General features: G+C 35.2%; 4 protein-coding genes across 31 annotated transcripts in view; 3 read left to right on the forward strand and 1 right to left on the reverse strand.

Annotated features, from left to right (window-relative positions):
- Nucleotides 1-8,798, forward strand: part of LOC129576982 (cytospin-A) — a 15,887-nt gene extending 7,089 nt beyond the window's left edge. For 13 of the 23 annotated variants that reach the window (XM_055463294.1, XM_055463289.1, XM_055463290.1 and 10 more), the window contains 11 exons: nucleotides 153-1,351; nucleotides 1,427-1,567; nucleotides 2,314-2,493; nucleotides 2,566-2,667; nucleotides 5,826-5,988; nucleotides 6,142-7,113; nucleotides 7,190-7,341; nucleotides 7,424-7,576; nucleotides 7,660-7,882; nucleotides 7,968-8,242; nucleotides 8,363-8,798. In XM_055463294.1, coding sequence (XP_055319269.1) covers nucleotides 608-1,351; nucleotides 1,427-1,567; nucleotides 2,314-2,493; nucleotides 2,566-2,667; nucleotides 5,826-5,988; nucleotides 6,142-7,113; nucleotides 7,190-7,341; nucleotides 7,424-7,576; nucleotides 7,660-7,882; nucleotides 7,968-8,242; nucleotides 8,363-8,452 — 3,195 coding nt within the window. In that variant the 5' untranslated portion in view covers nucleotides 153-607 and the 3' untranslated portion in view covers nucleotides 8,453-8,798. Of the gene's footprint in view, nucleotides 1-75; nucleotides 1,352-1,426; nucleotides 1,568-2,313; nucleotides 2,494-2,565; nucleotides 2,668-5,825; nucleotides 5,989-6,141; nucleotides 7,114-7,189; nucleotides 7,342-7,423; nucleotides 7,577-7,659; nucleotides 7,883-7,967; nucleotides 8,243-8,362 lie in introns of all 23 variants that reach the window. The other 10 variants (XM_055463307.1, XM_055463309.1, XM_055463311.1 and 7 more) reach the window with 2 other exon arrangements.
- A 1,210-nt stretch (nucleotides 8,799-10,008) lies between these two features.
- On the reverse strand, nucleotides 10,009-14,002 carry LOC129576990 (transmembrane protein 222). Of its 3 annotated transcripts, none has more exons than XM_055463324.1 (4): nucleotides 13,564-14,002; nucleotides 12,294-12,470; nucleotides 11,005-11,225; nucleotides 10,009-10,928 (listed from the first exon to the last, which is right to left on the reverse strand). In XM_055463324.1, exon 4 carries the CDS (start codon nucleotides 10,837-10,839, stop codon nucleotides 10,318-10,320), a length of 522 nt encoding a protein of 173 aa, XP_055319299.1. In that variant the 5' UTR covers nucleotides 10,840-10,928; nucleotides 11,005-11,225; nucleotides 12,294-12,470; nucleotides 13,564-14,002; the 3' UTR covers nucleotides 10,009-10,317. The 3 variants fall into 3 exon arrangements, with proteins under 3 accessions (XP_055319299.1, XP_055319301.1, XP_055319300.1); XM_055463326.1 differs by having other exon boundaries at nucleotides 11,005-11,268; XM_055463325.1 differs by lacking the exon at nucleotides 13,564-14,002 and adding an exon at nucleotides 12,957-13,262.
- Nucleotides 11,142-17,844, forward strand: LOC129576986 (transmembrane protein 164). Of its 4 annotated transcripts, none has more exons than XM_055463316.1 (4): nucleotides 11,142-12,061; nucleotides 14,778-15,429; nucleotides 15,503-15,603; nucleotides 15,718-17,844. In XM_055463316.1, exons 2-4 carry the CDS (start codon nucleotides 14,910-14,912, stop codon nucleotides 16,210-16,212), a joined length of 1,116 nt encoding a protein of 371 aa, XP_055319291.1. In that variant the 5' UTR covers nucleotides 11,142-12,061; nucleotides 14,778-14,909; the 3' UTR covers nucleotides 16,213-17,844. The 4 variants fall into 4 exon arrangements, with proteins under 4 accessions (XP_055319291.1, XP_055319290.1, XP_055319292.1 ...); XM_055463315.1 differs by having other exon boundaries at nucleotides 11,142-11,856; XM_055463317.1 differs by lacking the exon at nucleotides 11,142-12,061 and adding an exon at nucleotides 12,062-12,184.
- Nucleotides 17,845-19,116: 1,272 nt separating this feature from the next.
- LOC129576554 (uncharacterized) lies at nucleotides 19,117-23,413 on the forward strand (the record flags this gene model as incomplete). The annotated part of the gene is made up of 3 exons (XM_055461776.1): nucleotides 19,117-19,163; nucleotides 19,384-19,612; nucleotides 23,351-23,413. Coding segments are annotated over exons 1-3 (337 nt in total), but the record flags the coding sequence as incomplete, so codon positions are not given.
- Nucleotides 23,414-23,450: the final 37 nt, after the last annotated feature.

Consider the following 23,450-nt stretch of genomic DNA (forward strand, 5'->3'; position numbering starts at 1 on the left):
ACAACAACAACAACAACAACAACAACAACAACAACAACAACAACAACCAAATCACAAATCACTATTAAATTATAGTAATTCGTCGAGCGAAACTACACATAAATTTCCACTCATTAAATCATTTTGGACATTTTCGTTCTTTTTTTTAATAGAAAAATTAGTTATATAAAGAAACAAATACAAAAAGAAAGAGAAAAAAATCAGTGTGTTAAAATAATCAACATGGTAATCAACGTCGATGAGCAAAAAAGACCATTGAATTGGATGAGAATGGTGGTTTAAGTGAAAAATAGAACACATTGACCCAATCGGATAAAAGAAATTAAAAATTTTTCTTTAACCAAGAACACTGTGTGCACGCCTGTGTGTAAAGTGACGCAAAAAAAAAACAGAACAAAAATAACAACAGCAATATCAAACTGTCACCAAAACTAATTTGATTTATTTGCACATCTAAAACAAACGCAATTATTTGGTAGATTTTTCATCTCTCACAGTTAGTCGTGTGACTTTGGTTCTACGCTGCAGAATCCAAACTGAATAGAAAGAAAATTCATACAAACACACACACACACACACACACTCACATTTATCGCTTAAATGAGCAATGATCAAATTAAAATCGTTGTTTCGTAGAGGACAAGGTCCGTCTGGATCTTCGAAGCAGTCATCGAATGCAAATAACCAGATACGTGGTGCCGCATCTACATCAAGCCTCAACAGTATTGGATTATCGACCGCATCATCATCGTCTACGGCAACAGCAGCTACACCAAAATCAACAAAAGCAACACTTAAAAAAGTCCCACACACCGGTTCCAATGATCGTTTCGATTCAACGTTTCGCGAATCGCATGAAAGTCTCGATCTGAAAAATAGTTCCAGCCCAACGAAATTGTATAGCACAAGTAGCGGCGGCGAAAGTACCAGCGGATTCATCAGCAGCCTAGCAAATAGTAAATCACACTCATCGATTGCAGTGGGCAACAGTGGAACAGCATTATCCACATCACCGGCCAATACACCTCAACACAATAAACGACGCACACGCAATATCGCCGCCACCACTACCACCAATCACGAGCAACACCATCCATATCAAACGACCATACCGATGACAGAACATTCACCCGATAAATTAATAATTGGTTCGACGACAACGGTAGCAACGACTGGTGCAAATTCAAACACAACCACCGGCATTGGTAAAGTGGTGGCCGGTGAACTCAAAGATAGCGACACTGAAATCGGACCCGATGATGGTTGTGGCAGTTGCTATTCGAGTTCCATGCGAGATTTACTGAGCGATGAACTACCCGAAGATACTTTTAATGGACACGATGAAATTCAGGTAAGATACAGGAATTAATTGAAGACAAGTGCAATTTGAATTTAATCAATGGTTTCATTTTATTTCCATTTACAGCAACATCAAATCATTCATGAGCTACAAGAGAATCTCGAACAAGTGACACGTGACAAAATGGCACTCGAAGCCAAAATTATGGAAATGTCTTCGTACAAAAGCGAAATGTTGATGCTACAAAGCGAAATAGTGAAATTACAGGTATTCATTGGTTCAAGTCGGTCAGCTATTCATTTTGAAATCTAGGGAGCTTGTGACATCGAGACACAAAGCCATATTGAACTGTTGGCTATTTGATTTTTTATAGCTTCTGCTAGAAACTTGATTTCGTTAGCAATTTTCTTTCATCATGTTAACAATATGAATCTTTCGATTCTTGTCGATTTTACTCTCTACATCCAGTAATAAAAACAACCGACCACCCAGTGAGCTGTATTGGCACCACTATTTTGTCAGAATATATACATTTATCAAATAATTGAGATATTTGAATAATGACCGAGTATCCGAATTGAAAATAATAGATAACAATCCGTGTCTTCGTTCAATATCAATGCATTCGCTTGTATTTAATTTAAAATATCACCCACTTAATAATTCAGACAACTTCCAATGACTTTTTTTTTCATCGTTTCAATGTGATTTATTTCATTTGTATTCATAGAATAATTGAATATGTGTATTCCAACGAAGCAAAATGAATAATAATTTTTGAATAGAATTGATTCGAAATGGGCAAATTCTTTTCCATTTCAATTTTTTTTCGCGGACGGGTGTGTCAACATTAACATAGATTTATATGGGTCTTTTAGCCAAAAAAAAATTCACAGTTTTTGAAGGAACAAACAAACGTATTGTAGAATTTTATGTTTAAAATTTTATGTCATCGGATACTTAATATTTTATCTTCATTTCCACTTTGCATGTGTGTTTTGTGTTTGTTCTAGGTAAACTATGATAAAGCAATCAGAGAGAGTCAACAATTGATCGAAGAAAATGAATCGTTACGAAACCGTTTACGAGATGTCGTAAACTCACCTTTATCTGATGCCGAGAAGCAGCAAATTATCGATGATTCTCAGCACCGTTTGCACAGCTCGGCACCGGCATCTATAGCTTTACCAAATGTAAGTAATCAATTACAAAGAGACAACGGCCGCATTTTTTACTAAAACCAATTTTTTTTGTTTTATTCATAGAATGATGGCGAAGGATCATCGTGCATTACAACTCCCGATTGGGACAAGCATTCATCGAGTAGCGAAGTTTCGGTGGCATGCTTACAAGATAAAATTATTCAGGTATAATTGCACGGCGTTTTATTTCTTTTTTTTTATCGTAATGCACAAATTGGATGAACCGAAAATGATAGCCGTTCGCCATTTAGGAGAACATATCGGCCGAGGATCGATTTGGAGTTCTTTTCATTTATCAAATCGCTATTCGATTGCGATTAGCCGAAACAAAAGGTGTTTTCATTCTTCATATTTCAATGATAACGATCCGCAATGCTAATAAATTGAATGACGGTTCACAATTGATACAAAATTGTAGAGCATGCAGAAACATCACCATACACACAACTATAACCGAAGAAGTATATATATATCTAATAAGGCCCATGAGCCAAAAATAATTTCTTCACTGTCTCCATAAAATGATTCGGTGTGTCGGCAATAAATGCGAACTCCGTGCGACTGATATGACACATGAACTGAAAAAAAAGAAGCTAATTAGAACTTATGAATAGCAAAGACACATAATAGGAGACGAAAATTGCATGCAAATTCGTTAACGCCTAAAAAATCTAATGTGTTTAACATGTGTGCGAACGAGGATTTGATTTGTGGTTTAAAATGTGCGAGTGTTGAGATCGCGTGAACGAAACGATATCCACACACCCAGGTGATATTAGGAGAATAGTCGTTCGATACAAAGCTCGAAAAAAAGCAATTCCAATGTGATCACATGAAATAATATCGCACCAATAAAAAACAACAACAACAAAAAACATTTGAAAAGAAAAGAAACCGACAGCTAGCGACAAAGTGCGCATCTGTTCGAGTTTTGTGTCGTATAGAAGACGTTTAATGTAAATATTGTAAATAAATACGATTCATGAGATTACAACTATTGGCCGTGCGAAAAAATAATTGGGACCAGTAACGATGAAACATGTGCGGAGCCACTTTTATTTTAAGAACCATCGAGAAAAAAAATCGTCCAAAAATATTCTGTCACTAAATATTTCGCGCCCGAACACGATATGCTCTGCGACTAATGTAACATTCGTTAACAGTTGTGTTTGTTCCAATTCGCGTTCGTATCGTATACACACTTCACATGTTCATTAGAACACGGCAAGTGCACATACGCACCAGGCTTCTAAGTTAATTTTAATGTGCAAAATAAAGATGAAAGAAGAAAAAGAACAACAACAACACATCTATTGACTAGATCGAGAGGAGAGTAAGTTCATCTGACTTTGTTATGAAAGAGAAGAGTAAGTTTCTTTCGACTCAAAAATGGTTAAAGGCGAGTATGTTCATTTTTGGCGGGTCCTCGCGGTTTTCCACGGTTTCCGCGGAACTGATAAGAGATAACAACTTGGTGTCTTCGGCAAAGTTGTAGCAATCGAGGTCTTCTATAACATTGCTGAAGTCAGTTATCTCTTATCTCTTATCAGTTCCGCGAAAAGCGCGAAAAATGATAAGAAAAAAAAAGTTCTATATAAAATTTGCTTTTTTATGTGCGCGATTTGCGCGCAACTGATAAGAGATAAGAGATAGATGTCTTCAGCAATATTATAGAAGACCTCGAGTGCTACAACTTTGCCGAAGACACCATGTTGTAATCTCCTATCAGTTACGCGAAAACCGTGAAGACCGCAGAGGCTAGACGGTACTCCAACATACTCTACTTTAACGCCAACAGAATCATCAGAAAGCATACTCTCCTCTTTCAAAATATATTAGAATTTTTTCACATACTCTCCTCTCGATCTAGTCAATAGACATAGAAGAAGAAGAAATTGTGCGCTTTTTTGGTGAGGCAGAACAAACAACAAGCACGCACAATACACTGCACACGATACGTTACAGATCATAGTTTCCATTACAACGGCCGAAAAAGAAATAAAACACACAAACAATTATTTCGCCGCGTTGTGTCGATGTTTAAGTTGCTGTATTTGTTTTCGTTTTTTTTTCCGTACTGCAATTCAGCAATTTTCGCTAGAGTCAAAGAAGAAACACTACTCTCAAATGCGGTCACTCGCGTGCCGTTCACTAAATCCAAAATAATTGTCTCGCTCTTCAAAATGAATGACAAAAGCAACCAGATTAGTTTGTTGCCATTTCCAACGAGTTGAGCACTTTTTTTTTATTTTGTCGTTGATTTTAAATCTTCGCGCTATAATCTTAGCCCTGGCAACGAACCAAAAGCCAGTGTCTTCGTTGTGTTTATTGTTTATTTTTAGTGGTGGTGATGATGTTTGGTTGGTTGGATGATTAAAATGCATTCGATACGCAGTCCCATTTATAAATGTGTACAAAATTCACCGTGGCCTTTTCAGCATCCATGCTCAGTAATTAGAAATTAAATATAATGATTATTTTGTGAAATTGAATTTTGGTGTTTGTGTGTATGTTTGTGTGTACGGTTCACTTCGGTGCACGCACAACTGAATATTTGTTGATGAAGAAAAAGAACACATCGAACGAGAATCGGAGAATCAATTGTAGGATGCGAATTGTGAAAAATAATCGAAGTTAACTTTGGAGCAGTGCATAAATCCACTTTAACAAACACAAAACCGCAACGTGCACAAATTATTCTTATTCTACACACAGCGGCTATCAACTGTCACTTGAGTGTGTACTGTGCGACAAATTATAATGCGAAAAGGGAAAATCTCAACTTAAACGCTAAATCAAAACAAAATGTGAGACAGAGGAAACCGAAAACCAAAGTCAGCACACACAATTGATCAAAAACAATATCAAACTTTTCACCAGCACAAAATTGTTTTTTGTTAGACCTACACAGCTACTGTGTTTGCTGTGTGTATTCGTTCATTCAGCAATGTTAATGTTATTTTAATTAAATTTCTTCGGTTTTAATCCAATTTGTGTGTTTCTAACAGTTCAAGTGTTTTTTTTTTCGTTCGTCTTATTTGCTGATGTGCGTTGTTTTATTTCGTGTGTGTGTGTGTGTGTGTGTATGCGTTTTTTTCTTCTTTTAATTTAACTGAACAATTTCTTTTTTTTCCCCAATTGCGCTTTTTGCTCCAATTATTCGTTGGTTTGGAAAAATGTGTTGCGTGCATTATAAATACACTGTGTGTGCACTCAAATGGCAACGACGATGATAATGATGATGACGGTCTATGTGAACAATTAATCGGGGGGTACTTTTTTTGCCGCGCGCGCACTTGTGCTACCTCAATAAATCGCGATAGATGGAAGAGACGCACTACTCAACAAACGAAGAATTACAAGCAACATTACAAGAGTTGGCCGATTTACAATCACAACTGACTGAACTTCAAACCGATAACGATCGTCTGATCGACGAGAAAGAAGTACTGTTTCAATCGTTGTGTCGTCAAACAGAAAAATTGGGTAAGTAGTTGTTCGTGCGAAGTGATGTGATAAAAAACCACACGATTTGAATAAAGCAAAAATATTACATTATTATTATTATTGTTATTTTGATAAGTGTCTAGTGATAAAAAAAAGAAGTTATTTTTATACTAATAATCTGTAAATTTTCAGAATTACTGTTACGTGAATCAGATCAGCAGGATGCTGTTATGACCACTGAACGTGAACAAAAGCTGCTGGATCTATTGAAAAGTGCACAGGAGGAACGTGAAAGTATGTTTATCAAGCACGAGGAATTACAATCGGATATTAAAGAAATGAGAACGGCGCTGGAAGCGGCGGCCGCCGAAAAATTACGACTTATCGAACGAATTGGCTTGTTGGAGTCAACATTGGATGCAAGCGCAGCTGAACGCAAACAAACCGATGCTGAATTATCACAAGCACGCGAAGAGGGTAGCCAACGTCAAATCGAAATCAGTCGATTGTCCACATTGTTGGAAAACGCACGATCCAAAATCGATGAGTTTGAACAGGAGCGAGCCGGTGGCGATAAATCAGATTTGAGTGAATTGTTGGATGTTGCGCGCAAGGAAAAGGATTTATTGGAGAGTGAAATGACGGTATTGCAAGAATCATTATCGAAAAGCCAGTGCGAGGTACAAAAATTGAAAGATCAAATTGCTGCCGTGACTGAAGAGTGTAAAGTCACTCGAAACAATGCCAAATGTGCACTATCCGATCTGGAATACAAATTCGAGCAGTTGAAACAGGAAAAAACCAAGCTGTCGTTTGAGCTACAAGCGGCACAGGAAAACCTCACCGAATTGCAAGTGCAGTGTAAGTGTCATTTGGAAGATAAAGCCCAGCTGGAGAGTTTATTGTCCGAAACACAACGCCATTTGGGTGAAACGGAGCGAATTCTGTCTGAAAAAGAAGACGCTTTGAACAATGAACGAAAATTACGGAAATTCGAAAATGAAGAATGGAAACAATTTCAATCCGATCTACTAATGACCGTCCGAGTGGCCAACGATTTTAAAACCGAAGCTCAAACGGCTCACGAACAATTGGTCATTGATAATAAAACACAGAAGGAGCGTATTCGCACTCTTGAACAAGAGAATCTGAGACTAAGTAAAGGTAAATTATTTTACATTTTGAATAATTGAATGGATGAGGAAGTAAGGAAATTAATAAAATTATTGTCGTCCAATAGCTGTGGCAGCACAGGAATCACAAACATCGTTATTGAGTACGGTGATGCAGCAGGAAATGGCGCAACGACGTCAACGCGCTGGAATCTCACGTCAAGACTCTCGGTTATCAGTCAAAAGTTTAATTGAGAGCATTGAAAAAACATCTACACACGTAAGAATGAGCACCGTTCTGTTTTGTTCACCAGTAGAATTATTTAGAAAGAGAAATGAAACGTATTTTCCGGGGTTTTCAGGTTAAGTCAAATGGTCAAACGGGTGACTCACATAGCTCGTCATCTAGCATAAACAGTCTCATGTCGGACGCTCCAATTCTTCAGACTAGCACAAGGAATGCAACCAGTGAATGGAGCAGTGACAGTAGTAATATGATTGTGGATCAATCTAAGGTACAATACAAATATAACCAATACAATAATAATCATGCAATCGAAAAAAATCGTTTCCCCCCCCCGCAATTTTCCTTCTCTAGTTGCACGCATCACTAACTAGTAATCGTAGTCCGTTGTTGGAAAAACAGTCGCCTAATTTCAATTGTGATGGCAATCACAATAACAGTACTCACATAAATAACAACAACAACCATGGCAATAATACGATATCAAAGGTTAACAGTGGCAGTGCAATTGAATCTACCCAAACGATAAACACATCCAACAATTTGGATGCCAATCAAAAATACGGATTCATTATGGGTATGTATTTGAAGAAAAAAAAGGGCAATTTAAATCCCATTTGATGAAAATGAAATTAATGTAATTTTTCTACCCACACGCATAGGTGAGCGAAAAGATCCGTTGAGTGCTTTGGTGAAAAATGGTGGTTCCAAACGAAATGCCCTACTGAAATGGTGTCAAAACAAGACAGTTGGCTATCGGAACATTGACATAACGAATTTCAGTTCATCATGGAACGATGGGCTGGCATTTTGTGCCATATTACATTCATATTTGAAAGATAAAATTCCCTACGATACTCTTGGGCCACATGATAAACGTCGCAATTTCACGATTGCATTTCAGGCCGCCGAAAGTGTTGGAATCCACACAACTCTTGTACGTAACGATATATTTCGATTGGTTTAGTCAATTTACTTTTTGATTTGCAATTTAATTTCCATTACATACCGATGATTTTATGGTGATTTTTCTCTCTCTCTCTCTCTAATTCCACAGAATATAAATAACATGTGTCAACAGGAACGTCCTGATTGGATGCAAGTATTAGCATATGTAACGGCTATTTACAAACATTTCGAAACATGATGATTTTAAATAGTGAATCAACGACGACATAACGATGTCAAAATAATGTAACATTATTAAGTTAATTTTTTTTTCTTTTCGTTCGATTCGAAATTTTCTCTCCGCGCATAAGATGAGTTTACAGTTAGAACAAAAGTGCATTTTTTTATATTAAAAAAAAATGAGAAACCAAATGAACGAGATGGCAGAGAAGAAAAAACAAACATGTATTACTTGCGTGCTGATTAGTTCACGTTACACGTTTTTCTCTCTGCATTTCTCTCCTATCAAATGAACATGTTTTGTTGTTTTAGAAATTAAATCTACGTCGCTGATGGCTTGCAATAAAAGCGAAACAAAAACAAAATTTGTGCATTTTTTTACGTTCCACCAATTTTTTGTTTTTCTTCCATTTTTTCGTTCATTGTAGTTTTTTAAGAATTGAACATTTGCAATGAGAAAATGAAAATATAATAAAAAAAAACAATTTTCAAAACGAGTGATAGAAAGAAACGGATACTATTGATGCCAATAGATGTCTTTCGATTCTATTGTAACCAGTAAATGTAATAGAATCCAGATATCTATGGGTGAGATTGAGAGTGGAGTATGTTTTTTCTTCGATTTATATTTTTGAAAAGGCGACTATGTTTTCTGATGATTCTGTTGGCGTTAAAGTAGAGTTTGTCGTAGTACCGTCTAGCCTCTGCGGTCTTCATGGTTTTCGCGCAACTGATAGGAGATAACAACATGGTGTCTTCGGCAAAGTTGTAGCACTCGAGGTCTTCTATAACATGCTGAAGACAGGTAACTCTTATCTCTTATCAGTTGCGCGCAAATCGCGCACATAAAAAAAGCAAATTTTATATAGAACTTTTTTTTCTTATCATTTTTCGCGCTTTTCGCGGAACTGATAAGAGATAAGAGATAACTGACTTAAGCAATGTTATAGAAGACTTCGAGTGCTACAACTTTGCCGAAGACACCAAGTTGTTATCTCTTATCAGTTCCACGAAAACCGCAAAAAACCGTGACGACCCGCCAAAAATGAACATACTCGCCTTTAACCATTTTTGAGCCGAAAGAAACTTACTCTTCTCTTTCATAGCAAAGTCAGTGAAACATACACTACTCTCAATCTCACCTATAGATATGAAAACAAAAGACTAACAAAGTAATGTGATGCAACACATTAGCCTTGAAACTAAAAACCACAACAAATGATCCAATTTGATTTAATGAAAACAAATGAAATAAAAGCCACGGCTCTTTTTAATTGGCTCTGTATACTTTTTGTAAGAAGTTTATTTTTTTTGACAAAATCAAAAAGAGAAAATCACATAAACACATAGTAACTGCATGTGATCTTTGAATTGAATACGTCTTTCTCCTCTAAATAAAAAAAAAAAAATGTAAAGCATCTGAGTCTTACCGCATTTTGGATAAAAGAACAACGCAAAGTCGCAAAAATGAAATGAAAAAATTGGTTCAATTTTTTTTTCTTTCGAACAGAAGAAGCTCTTACATTCCATTCAGTGTGAGTATTTATTTATCTGAATTAATAAAAATACGTATAATTTGGTTTAAATTACTTTCATATCTAATATTTTGATTTATTTGCAATATGTACAATTGCATTGTTCAATGATCATTGTTTTCTTAGTTGACTTCAAATTACAATAATTCTGAGGAAAGTAAACGATATAAATGATGAATTCAGTCATAAATGAGGTTTTAATTGGTAACGCACTGAAAATGTGTTGCAAACCAACGAATGGTTCGAATTGATGCGTTTCTGTATCGATTTATTAGCCTTATAAACCATATATAGTTATGCATTATAATGACTGATTCCATTGGTCCAAATTATTAAAAACGGATTTTTTTTACATAAAATAGCTGAAAATTGCACAAACACCTAATATCATTAGAAAGGGAAGCCACGTTTGAAGTGCTCGTGCAAAACTAACATATTTCCCACAGAAAAACATCCAGCTGGCCAAACGAACCATATTCCACTTCGTAGATCCATCGTATTTCATATTGGTCAATGCCATGCCAACATGCGAATGACAATTGTCCCAGAATAAATTGTGCATACGTGTACCGTACACCACAGATGCCTTTGAAATCGATTCATCCCATTCGAGTGTACTTCCATTGCGCACTTTCGATACATCTAACACAAGATAACGGGTTGGTCTGCCAAAGGCCATATTATCTTCGGATACAAAGTATGGGCCAGCAAAATCTCGTATTATACCATTAGACATTGCGATTCCCATGTGTCCGATGAACGGAAAGAACCATGTGAGTACTGGAATTGGTGTCCAAACGATACAGAATGGATATCGATCGGTTTCATGATTGATTGCCTGAACAGTAGCTTCTGAAGATGGACTATTCATTGTCGTTGATATTATGGCTTGCGTTTGTTGATTGGTGATCAGATTGATTACACGTCCAATGCTACCGATTCACATTCACCAATTTATCGCTGTGGAATAGCCAAAGTTGAAATATTATTCAATATTAACATCACATTAAAACTATGATGAAAACATGTTTATTACTTGTAAGTTGTCTTAGTTGTGTTTTGCGTCGTCGATACCACGAATTTTTTTTTCATCGACCGTGTGTATCAAAACAAACATCTAATTCGCTTTGACAGCTGTTCGGTACAGCACTAACAGTGTGAAGATATCGTCAAATTAAATGTGTCAGTGTGCGTTAGCTAAGACATGATCCACGCTGGGCGACAGCAAACCGTCATGTTTGTGCAATCGCTACACAGCTGCTTCAAGCGAATGCCATGAATAGTGCATGTCATTGGTTTTCTGAGAAAAAAAAAATACAACAATTGAAATGCAAGCAATATTAAATATGGATAACACAGCACCCATTGTGGGTTCAACCAAATATTACACCATCGAAAACATCGCTTGGACAAGCTCTAATGAAACTATCTAATCACACATACACATACACACACAAGCGCAGCAACCAACAACATTTGCGTGTGGCTTGACATTCTACACTGCCAAATTATGCCGTTAACCTAACCAATAACGACGTCGACGACGACAGTCGCGACTTGTAAATCGTATGTTGTTAGTATTAAGGACACAGCGAAAAGTCTATAGTGCAACGTGAACTAATAATATACGACGCTCTTGACAATTCACGTTGCCAAAATAGAAAACCTCCACGATATCTCAAACATTGTTTAGAGTGCAGTGATTAGTTTTACACCAAAAAGAACAAAGATTTTCATCGTTGAAAGTGTTTGATTACAACAATAATAGAAAAAGTAGTTTAGGAAAAACAACAGCAGAAGAAAATCCATTCGGAGATTAACGCATTGCGACGGCGGAAAAAGAAAAAAAGGGATAACGGTACACCAACATTATGGGGGAATGATTTATGTAATTAATTTAACTATCTATTTGGAATGTTGTTTGTTGGTTTTGGGATGTCAGTGAATTTGAAGCAATTTTTGGTGTTAAAATTTACACGACCAAATGATTCTCATCTCTAAACGGACTATTATTGTGATCTGATTACAAAGTGACTTATCTCCAATAAACACTTTTTTTTTTCTTTTAAATTGGTTGCTATTTGCAAATCAAGGTAAAACAATTCTTCAATTAGAATATAGAGATTTGTTTTGATGTGATGATATCCGTATGTGCAGATTTGCTTGGGGAGTTTGGATTTTTCGTTATTACGATTGCCATGCATCATATTGACGCGGTAGTTATATTGTGTGAGCGTCTCAGTGTGTATATATGTGTGTGTGTGCATGTATTGGTGGGGAAAATGTAACAACCTCGTTTTGAGCATACTATTATTATTTACGTACGGTGGTTAGATATTTTGTGTGTTGATATAATGACTTCCTTGATTTGTGTTTGCTTGATTTTGACTGCTTCATTATTTTACATTCATTTGAGTTTTGCATTGAATTTTTTGTTTATTTTTGTTTTGTTTTTCATTGGTTCTGCACTTCATGTCTGAACTTTTCCAAGATATCGATTATCTGCAATGAAAAGTATTCGTATGAAGTTAGTAAATAGTGCTCATGAGTATTGTCTCTCGATTTCAAGGAAAAATGTATCAACCAAAAAAAAAAAATCATTTTCAGTATTGATTATTGCAGTCATAGACTAATTGACTCCCATTATATGGTCCAACTTTTTTTTTTAAATCCATACAAGAAAAATGGAATCAATTAATAACTCTTGATTCATTATGAAAAAACACGTGTTGATAACATGGACTACATCAGTCGCATACCAAATAGTTTCAATTAAAATTATGCATTCGAACTGCATGGCAAAAACCAAATTAAGAGAAACGTAATTGCCATTCATTGAATTATCTCTCTCTCTCTCTCTCTCCCTCTCTCTCAGTTGGTTCGCTGGATTAAATGTTATCAAAGCTTAAACATCAATCATCATAAAAATGTGATGACGCTTTTCATTTTATTTTCAGTAGAAAATAACTAATTTTTCTATTCACATACATTGATGCGCTGAAGACTAGACAACAAATGGGGTTTTTCTCGGTTAACTGGAAAATCGTTCAAATCCCAATCATCGATATTTACTACTATAAATGTACATTAACAAATCACGAGAAAAAAAACATCGTTTTTCAAGAAAATCAATAAAATATGTTTGCCCATTGTATTGATCGTCGAATCACTCGGTTGACATGAGCAATTTGCGAAAGAAATTAAAATTGGAATTATTGAAATTGTGCATGAAATACAAAATGTGCGTTTTATTTTTTACAATGCGCGTACAGGTGATGACAATTTTCACTTTTTCTCTTCAATCCTGTGAACGTGCAGCAATTATGAAATCGTAAAAGTAATTTTAAAATCACAAAAGATCTTTCTACACATTTATTTCTCTTTGGTTCGTTATTTTTCGATTGTTTATCGAAATGATCAATATTATTATTATATTCTTTTTGAAAATATATCTTAGGTGAATAAATTAAGAGCTTGGTTTCGCAAAAGATTCATATGAGCCGTGATTATGGGTGGTTGGTTTTACTTTGACGTAGTCCCAAATGCAAATATCAAAATTTGCAATTATCGCAGAAATAAAATAAAATATACTCACACCCTCACGCACACGAGCATTGCGAAAAAAGCAGCGATTGTAAAGAATATATCCAGTTGAGCTGTGAATTGCGTGGAATTACTGAGTGCTTGCGAGATACCGAAAAAATGAAACACACTGTTCTTTTGGCTGTTGCTAGTCCGTTGTCAGTTTCTTTATTTCATAAAGGCGACGAGAAATAAATATAAATGACACTACAGTCTGAAAGATGGTTCATTTTTTCTGATGAAATTTCATAAGCTCGTTCATGCCTTTCAATTCAGTCCAAGGGTACATTTATCCAATGCCGGTGCGTGGTACAGCTGTTTGTTACCGACCGAGTTTTATGCAGCGTCCGTATACGATTCGTGCGTACTCTCTCTGTATGTCTGAACAAATGCGCAGATTTTTTCTTCGTTTCGTAAACGACGATCTCCTTTTGTTGTTGCTTCTTTTTCGAAACAACAAACAAAAATAACGTACACTGAAAATAATCGAAACGTGTGGCTGCTCGCTTGAATTGCACAAACGAATAAAAGTATGACGCACAATTCCTATGCATAATTTAGTGCATCATATTAGAAATATGGTTGACAAGCGATGACGAGATGCAACCTCAAATGAAAATGTCAACATATCCAACGTGCGAATCCTAAATTCAAAATGTCACATATTTTACAAATACACACATGTTGAAATTTCATTTTCCGGGCGATCAGATTACAGCGCATGATGATTTGTTTAATGAACGAAGCAAAAGAAAGAAAAGAATTGAAATTTAAGCTCATTAACCTGAATAATCAAATTCAATGGAATAAAAATGTGTTGGCAGTGGCCAATTTGAAAGGTTTCTATTTCCATTTATTATATTCAATTTGCACTAATGAGTGTGTACGAAAGTCTACGAAAAGTCCCCTGTGGTTGTTTTTTTTTGGCTTTGATCACTTACAATAGGTGACAACAGTTTATTAGGTTCTAATTGAATATTGAATAGACTTTCTTTGTTGGGTATATTAAACACGCTATTCGATTAAATTACCGCTTACACTCTTGACATTTTTGTGTTTGTCTTTCGTATCTAATATTTTAAATGTAAATGATTAAACATTGCTAACGTCGCTGATAACATCTATGATAAAGTGACCTTATTTTTTTGTAGTGTATTTGCATAAGCGAAACAGAAACCATTTCTTCTAGATGAATTGATTAATTTTTGTCTCTATTTTTGTTTACAGTAATTTCTTTTGGATCCTTCAAGTGAACGTGTTGGAAAATACTCCGAGAGTATCAAGGGAGTGTCCATAGGTGAACGTCCGCAAAATTTGCATTTTGATTCACTTCATACCGAATAAGCTGGGTCTGTGAAAATGCGCTGGGGTTGGGCATATGACGGTGTCAATGGTTCCATTCCACGCAACACGGGTTTCGAATGTGTCAATTACTTAACAACGACTCGACACATTGCCGAAAGTTTAACTCTAATTCCCGTTGCAATATGTATTTTCAAATATGGAATGTCAAAACTCCCTCCATTGCAAATCAATTATACTGGCACCGATCGCATTGTGTTCGGCAAGCAATTGCTATTGATCACCATGACATTTTTGTTGGGCCTAGAAATGGGCTTTAAACTGTGCACACGCACCGCAATTTATATTCTGAATCCATGCCATGTGACTTCAATGCTTCAAGTGTATTTATTGGCAGCAAAACCATCCAAATGGACCACGACATTGTTTCGGATACACATCAACTATTTGAATGGACCATTGTTGGCATTTTTATTCCCCGAACATGAATCCAGGAAAATCACATTTGAGCTACCCACTTATTATATCCAACATGGCTTAATGTTTGTGATTCCAATTTATCTACTGCGACATGGAGGTTTGAAAGCTTACATTTGTTCAACAATTACAATTTGTACATTGTTCTATTCTCTTTTATTCAATTTCAATAGGCCCTTATGCAGCCGAAAAATTGACGGATCTCAGCTACAGCATTGCAGCGTATGGCATTTTCATTTTCTATCATTATGGAATTTTGGAGTTTTTTGCAGTGGTAAACAAATATTTTTTTCTTTGAAACCATTACACATACACATCCCATGTATTCGATCATCTAAATTTAAATCATCTTTGGTTCTTTCTTCTTTTTTTTTCGTTCAATTTTCAGTCAGCGCAAGTTAATTTAAATCATATGATCTGTCCGGCCATTTTGGATCCATTTCAAGGCGCCAACTATCGACTGATAGCATGCATGCATCAAATGCTCTTATGCCCAATTGTATCGAAATTTTTCGGTTATATGTTTTCGCCGGAATCAATCGAAACAACTGGAACGACGCATCAAAAAAGTTCACCACAAAAAGGGATTCATGAGATTAAACTGAAAAAAAGTGCGTTCGCAAATCGACAAGAGGTCAAAGACATTCAATCTTGCCAGCTGCAAAATGTGGCCCACAACAATTTGGCAGACAAAAATAATGGATCGACACATACCAATGAGATACGGACGAAAACGATGACATCGGTGTCGGATTCACACAACGAAAGTAATGCAAAGAATGTGAATGCAAAGCAAAGTGAAAACGGTTGTGATATTGGTTATAGTCTATTGAGTGATGCATCAGTACAATGCGCAAATGATAGCAATAAAAAGACACAATAATTTAATCAAGCCAGTCTCAAAGATATACAAAACCAAAATCGAACAGTAGCCGATTACAGGGCAAATGAAATGAGAACATTTTTAAATAATACTTCCCATAATTATAATTCAAGCTAATCAGCTGTTTGCTAAACAAAACCAAATCCATTGCAGATACAAACGATAAAGCTTAATGCCCTGGCAAAGTGTAAAGTAAATACAGCGTTGACGTGAACTACACGTTCAAATCATTTGAATTCGCAACTGTTTCTGCTTTGGATTTAATTTGTAATATAGACTCTTCATTTTCCTCAATTCTACTTCAATTGTTAATATCGTGCACGGTTTGCAATTTGAACACAGAAAAAATGCAAATTAAACCAGATTTCAGGTGAACAAACAGTAGGCTCCTTCAGATAAATTGACTGTATACATTTGAAACGAGAAAAAACACAGAGTACAGACAGCAAAATATACATACACACACACACACACACACACATTCAGTAGCCGATGAATCAAAAGATTTTATGAAAAAAAAAGTTTCACATTCAGAGTATTTAGAGAAATGTGAGATATTTTTTTTTCTTCAACATTTCTTTTATTGCATCTCAATGCGTCTATTTCATATTAGCTTGTACAAAAATTAGACATCGCTTTGGGTATGAGAGATGGTAAAAGTGAATTGATCGTATATTATCTCTTAAATTATTGAATAAAAAAAACGATTTCCAATTAAATTAAAACTCATTTCAATTAGGATTCGCAACTGCGTTACATGCATGCATTTCTTTAAATTTTTGATGCTTTTCGAGAGCGCAATATTAGGGCATTAACCAATTCTTAGCTAAGTCTAACACAGACGATTTGCTTTATTGTACATATAAACTAGTGAGAATTATGCTTCAAATGAACATGTTGCGAAATCTGTTCGCCTATGATGGAATGTGCAATGCATGATAAAATAAAGACTAAACTGAACGACTGTTTATGATCGACAGCTATTCTAAAAATGAAATAACAAAGAAAAAATACTAACAATATTATTGTAAGGAATCAACAGTCTAACGAAATGTGCTGACATTTCGCAAATCAAACTCAATGGTATTGGATATCTGAGAACGAGGCTTGCAAATAAAAATAAAAATAAAAATACCATACTTACATACTTATCTTATTTTTAAAAGAAAATTTCTTAACTTTGTAAGCACATGCATTACGTAGTTGAGGACTTGAAAATAAATCATTTTAATTTTAACGTTTTGTGGTGAAATAAAGCACCATGAACTGATGTGAAGAAGCAAATATTCAAGGTGATCCCAATAAAATACGAACTCATGCTTTTTCCATGCAATATAAGTCCAAAAATACGTACTCGTGCAACGATTGCATTTCAAAACCATAACCCGACTACGATTTATACCATATTGTTATATTTCTGATCATTTTTTATTTATGTCTTAGCACTTTTATCAATTTGTTCTCTACCAATCAGCAAAGCAAATTGCATTCTTATGACTGGATTAGATCTGCATTTTTTATGCGATGAATTTTAGTTTCTAGGTTCATGATGTATATTTCAATGTATTTTTTTTCTGTTTCGAAAACCAATCAAATAGAAATGGAAAATAATTAAACTTACATTCAAATCAATTTGTCAAATTGTCGAACCTTTTTTTGTACTTGTGACGTTTTTCTAATCAACGATTTGTTATGCTTTGAAAGAATCAAAGGTAAGCCATATTTTAATGATACACAGCTTGTGGAGAAAGAGTAAGTAACAAAGGAATGAAAACAATTAACGAATAAAAATAGTGGAATGCAAATTTTGCATACAATCATCATGCTTTTATCAACATTCCTTTTACCGGTACATTGGTTAAGCGAAGTATTAATGTAAAGATCGATCTGATTTTGATCTATAAAAATAAACGAAGAAGCGTCAATTGAATCACCAAAAATCAAATTGCAATCTTACGGAAATAAAAGCAAAACTGTGGAACTTGAATCCGTTGCATACAAATGAGAAATTGCTTTGAAACTTTGATTGAAGCGTTCGACTCTTTTTCATGGTTCCAGAAATAATTTATTTCTTATCGATGGGTAAATTATTTAATATTCCTCTTTTTTGTTTGACGGTTATAGCTCCAACAAGATATACACACGGAGACGAAAATTCTTTTTTCAGATCATCGTAACTTCTTTTTTGACATATAGAGATTTGTAGAAAAAGATCTGATTTTTGTTATTTTCAGGAATAGAATCGATTTCAAATGATCTTTTTTGGTTATAATTTTTTTTGTATAGTCCATCGGGGATAAGTACTATTGCATTTTAAATATGGCTTTCTATTGAATTCCTTCTGCCGTGTCCATATCTGAGTCCCATATGCCTGCATCTTCGTGATTTTAGGCCTTGCGATTTTATTCTAATGTTTCATTTTATTGATGACTAACACAATATCGACAATAAACATTATGATGGCGATGGAAATACATCATACTAATTCAATAACGCCCGGTTTTGAATGGAATATCTTTTTTTTTATTGAAGATCAATCTATTGGAAATCGAATATTTGGTGAATCATGTGTTAACGAATTAAAAACTAAAATCTTTCATTCGCAAAATGCCAGAATTGCAAAACATTTGCATGGCATAGCATGAGTTCCAATATTATTCTTTATTTTTCAAGTAAATGCTACGAGGATCGCATTTCGTGTGTGGTAACCAACACACCTATAATCTATATTCCAATTTAAAAAAAAAAAGGTATGGCGTGAATTTTGAAATGCAGATTAACAGCCAATGCAAAAATAAAATCGTATTCGCAATCAATGGCAAGCAAACAGTGGACAGATTTTTTCAAGAGTATATAAGTCCCTGGCGACTGCACACATTTATCATTCATTTTTTTGAAATTTAAAAATGAAGTCCTTAGTCTTATTGATAATAGCGACGGTTGTGATACAGGTGCTGTAAATTTTGTTTTATATCAAATTAAGAAAAATATTAAGATGTGCATGAGAATATGTGAAAATTTTCGATTGAGAAAAAAAAGAAGATGTGAATCAATATATCGAAACTGAGAACAAACGTTAGCGTTTGTAACGTGTTATTTATATATTATTTAAAGAAAAATCAGTAGTCATAATAACATGTAAATTTAACTGTGCATATATTGTCTTTGTAGCTATCCCCGCAGGCTGTATCAGGAACGTTTGTGGGGAATAAACCAGCCAAACGAGAGCATGTTTATTCTATGGAAGAAACACATTGTGATTGTGAAGAAGATGAAGTTGAAGATATTGTGTTAGCACCAGGTCAAGTAGCCTGTGATGAATCCGAATGTCGAAACGAATGGCTATCTAATTTGTTTGAAGACACTGAATGTGAATGCGACGAGCAGGATGATTCAGAAGGTAAGATTTAAATAAAGTGAATAAAACACGTGGTACTCTTGTGGTGAAAACAATTGTGGACATGAGAACAATAATTATATTTGATCGATACGACGCTTTCGATTCAACTCCATAGCGTATTGATAACGTAACACCGTCCTAATCACTTTATATCACTTTACACACATGTCGAACGGCTCATCTGAAGCAATAAACTCGCTGTGACATTTTAGAAACGATTAAATATCTTCAGCTAAAACGTTCTTTAGTTCAATTTCTTAAGCACGGCAATGTCGATAAACCAATGATTTTTTTTTTGGTGTCATCTCCTTCAGCACTTACCAATGTATTCGCTTCATTTTTCACTTCGAAAATCAAACATGTCTGCTTAGATCGTGCACAGTTTGAAAAAAATAGAGAAATATTCGTGACGTCCACCGAATAAATCAGAAATATCAGACTTTACTTCATTTTGTTTGAATTTCCGCGCATCTAGCGAAAAAAGATATTTCTACATTTAAAAGCACACTTAGACATGTCTATCGAAATAAAATAGAGTTCGATGTTCCTACTTAATTCATAGATATTACAAGTTTTTCTACTCTCATTTTTTTACTGAGTCTCACGTCGACAAAATCTTGGGTATTTTATCTATAACAAAGTCAGTTTAGCCAAACAATGAATTAATCGGTAAGAATAATCTTGACCTCCAAACTTTTAATAAAATAAAACCTTAACATAAAGTTGGTTCAAAGTAATAGAGGCACGTGGAATGCGTTTGAAATGAAAATGCCACATGTTCAGAGTGAAAACAAAAGTGAACCATAGCATGATTCTCCTTTATTTTAACAATTGCTTCCCAGTGATAACGAACTGATAAGGAATGCGAATTTCGATGTGGAGTCAACACCAATGGATTGGGCTCTCACCGCATACTGCATCAAGATCGAAAAAAAAATTTCAACTTTGTTTTCGATTTTCGGCTGTGTTGCGATTGTCTACATGGGGAATTTGTATGAACAATTCAGAGTGCCGAATAATAATTCGTATTTTCGAACGGAATTCGGCAAAAATAATCTATCCATCATCCTCAAACGTCTATGAACAAAAATCGATGGCTTCCCATTGAGCCGTCATTCCACCAGCTCCGAAGTTTCTATTCCCTCGGAAGCTGAAAATTCATGCACTCACACTTGCGTGCAATTTTTATCCATATTATGGATGTCGCTTGTAAAAGTTATTAACCTTAGAACCGTGAATCGGGCACTGAGTGCTCAAGACCAACTTTAAACACTTATATCTTTATCATTTTTCATCATAAATGATTTACACAAAGATGGTTCGATTTGTTGAACATTTGACTACATGAATTGCGCTAACATACTCACATACGCATACTACGTCATCACATATGTGCATAAGCATGTGTGATGCGCTATACGTGAATCGGGTGCCTGAGTGCCCAAAGTGCATTTTTGTATGAAAACCAGAGTGTGATAAGAGATAAAAGATTTTCGTCTTGAGCAAAGTTATAGAGCATGTCAAGTACTACAATATTTCTACAAACACTATTCCGTTATCTCTTATCAGTTCCGCGAAATATGCAAAAAACGCGGAAGACGCGTATTTTTTTTATCTAATTTTTTAATGAAGTGGTAAGAGATAAGAGATATCTGTCTTCAGCAAAGTTGTAGAACAGATTGAGTTCTACAACATTCCCGAAGACTTTATCTTGTTATCTCTTATCAGTTACGCGAAAAATGATAACATAAAAATCGCGTTTTTCGCGGTTTTCCGCATAATTGATAAGAGATAAGGATATAAAATCTTCAAAAATACTGTAGTACTTATCCCGCTCTATAATTTTGTCCCATACAGATATCTCTCATCTCTTATCAGTTGCGCAAAATACGCGAAAAACCGCAGATGACCGCGAAAAATACGGGTTTTTTACTTGTCATTTTTCGCGTAACTGATAAGAGTTAGGGGAAATCTGTCTTCAGCAAAGCTGTAGAAAAAGTTGAGTTCTACAACATTCCTGAAGACACCAACTTGTTATCTCTTATCAGTTACTCAAAAAACCGCGAAAAACGCGATTTTTATGTTATCATTTTTCCCATCAGTTCTGTAAAAAACGATATGGAAAATCTCGCGTTTTTCGCGTTTTTGGCGGTTTTTCGCGGAACTGATCGGAGATAACGGAATAGTGTTTGCAAGAATATTTTAGTAATTGACATGCTCTACAACTTTCCTCAAGACACAAATCGTTTATCTCTTATCACACTCTGGTTTTCATACAAAAATGCACTTGGGGAACTCAGGCACCGGTTTCACGAACAACGTTATAAAATAGGTTTCACGGTTTGAAGGTTAATGAACGTAATTTCCCATTATTTTTTTCAATGCGTTTAAACATTATACACAACATAATAAATAATGCGGGTAAAATTTGCACGTAAATGTGAGTGAGATAGCATGTGTTATCGGAGGGAATAGGAACTTCAGAGCTGGTAGAACAATTCTTATTCTTATTCTTTATTGCCATAATGTTCATTATTTGTATATACAGAAGACAACTTGGCGGGGAAAACGTCTTAAAACCCCTTCACGTTATAATTTTCTCTTAAATTTTCTTGTACATTTTCGTTTATTTTTACCTAATTGACTAGTTCCTATAATCTTTATTTCGGAACCAATTCAGCACGAACGATATTGTTTCTTTGTTACATTTTTATTTTTAATTGTACAGTGGAACCTCGATTATCCGTCCTCCCATTATCCGTCACCTCTGTTAACCGTCACGCTTTGCGGAAGTAAATTTTTTGTCAGTTCATTTTACTTGAACATACGAATAATGTCGCCGACTGACATTCATAATCAAAATCAATTGTGTTTCGCTTGTACATTCATACAATAAGATTTGAAATCGAAGGCGTTGCTACCGAAAACATTTCTCGTATTGGACAATGCAGCAAATCTATTTTCGTATCTAACATATGACACCCATAGAAAAAGAGAACAACTTATGAGCTCTTTATCCATAAATGAGACGGAAAAATCTGAGCAAAAATAGACAAATAAAGTTGCGAGCAAAAGTGACACAATTGGCAGATCAGCATTGAGTGGAAAAGACGTTTTTTGCATTTTTCTCGTTACTGGAAATAGATAACGATTAGGTGTCTTCAGCATTATTGTAGAACATCAAACGAACTACAAACCTAGTCGCTATCTTTTTCCAGCAGGTTTGAAAGATTGAATTTGCCGCTTAAAAATAAGATGATGAATCAGTGATGAAATAGAATTCCAATGGAGTTGCCAACATTTTGTTAACGACAGAGCGTGTTATGAGCTTACTTCAGCAGCACTAACTAACGTCAGCTACTGAAATCACGAGTGAGCGTTGCGTTGCAGTATAAAATTTTGATTGAACGATCCATTGTTATGATTGAACGATCCAATGCTATGATTACTTACACATACTGCAAATGCGTTGAAATAACGCAACGCATACTCGTCGGCAGCTGACGTTAGTTAGTGCTGCTAATATCAGCTCATAACACGCTCTGGTTTACAATAACATGACATAATGCTTTACGTTATACGATACAATAGTGTATATGTATTGGTGCGTTGATTTTGGTTAATTCACGTTGGAAAATCTATTTTTGATCTTCTCCATTGCAATTCGGATAATTAACCAAAACACTATTGACATGGTCGATTCAGCAAATAATAAACCAATTGTTTTTGTATTCATAGGCTCTGGTGGATCAGGTGGTGATGGTGGATCCGGTGGAGACGGTGGATCAGGCGGAGACGGCGGTAAGAAAAAGAGACAAAAATTACAAAATTTTCGTTA

The sequence above is a fragment of the Sitodiplosis mosellana genome, unplaced genomic scaffold, assembly GCF_009176505.1.
Source record: "Sitodiplosis mosellana isolate CC-2019 unplaced genomic scaffold, AAFC_SMos_1.0 Smas_scaffold_6191, whole genome shotgun sequence".
Classification (NCBI taxonomy): Eukaryota; Metazoa; Arthropoda; class Insecta; order Diptera; family Cecidomyiidae; genus Sitodiplosis; species Sitodiplosis mosellana.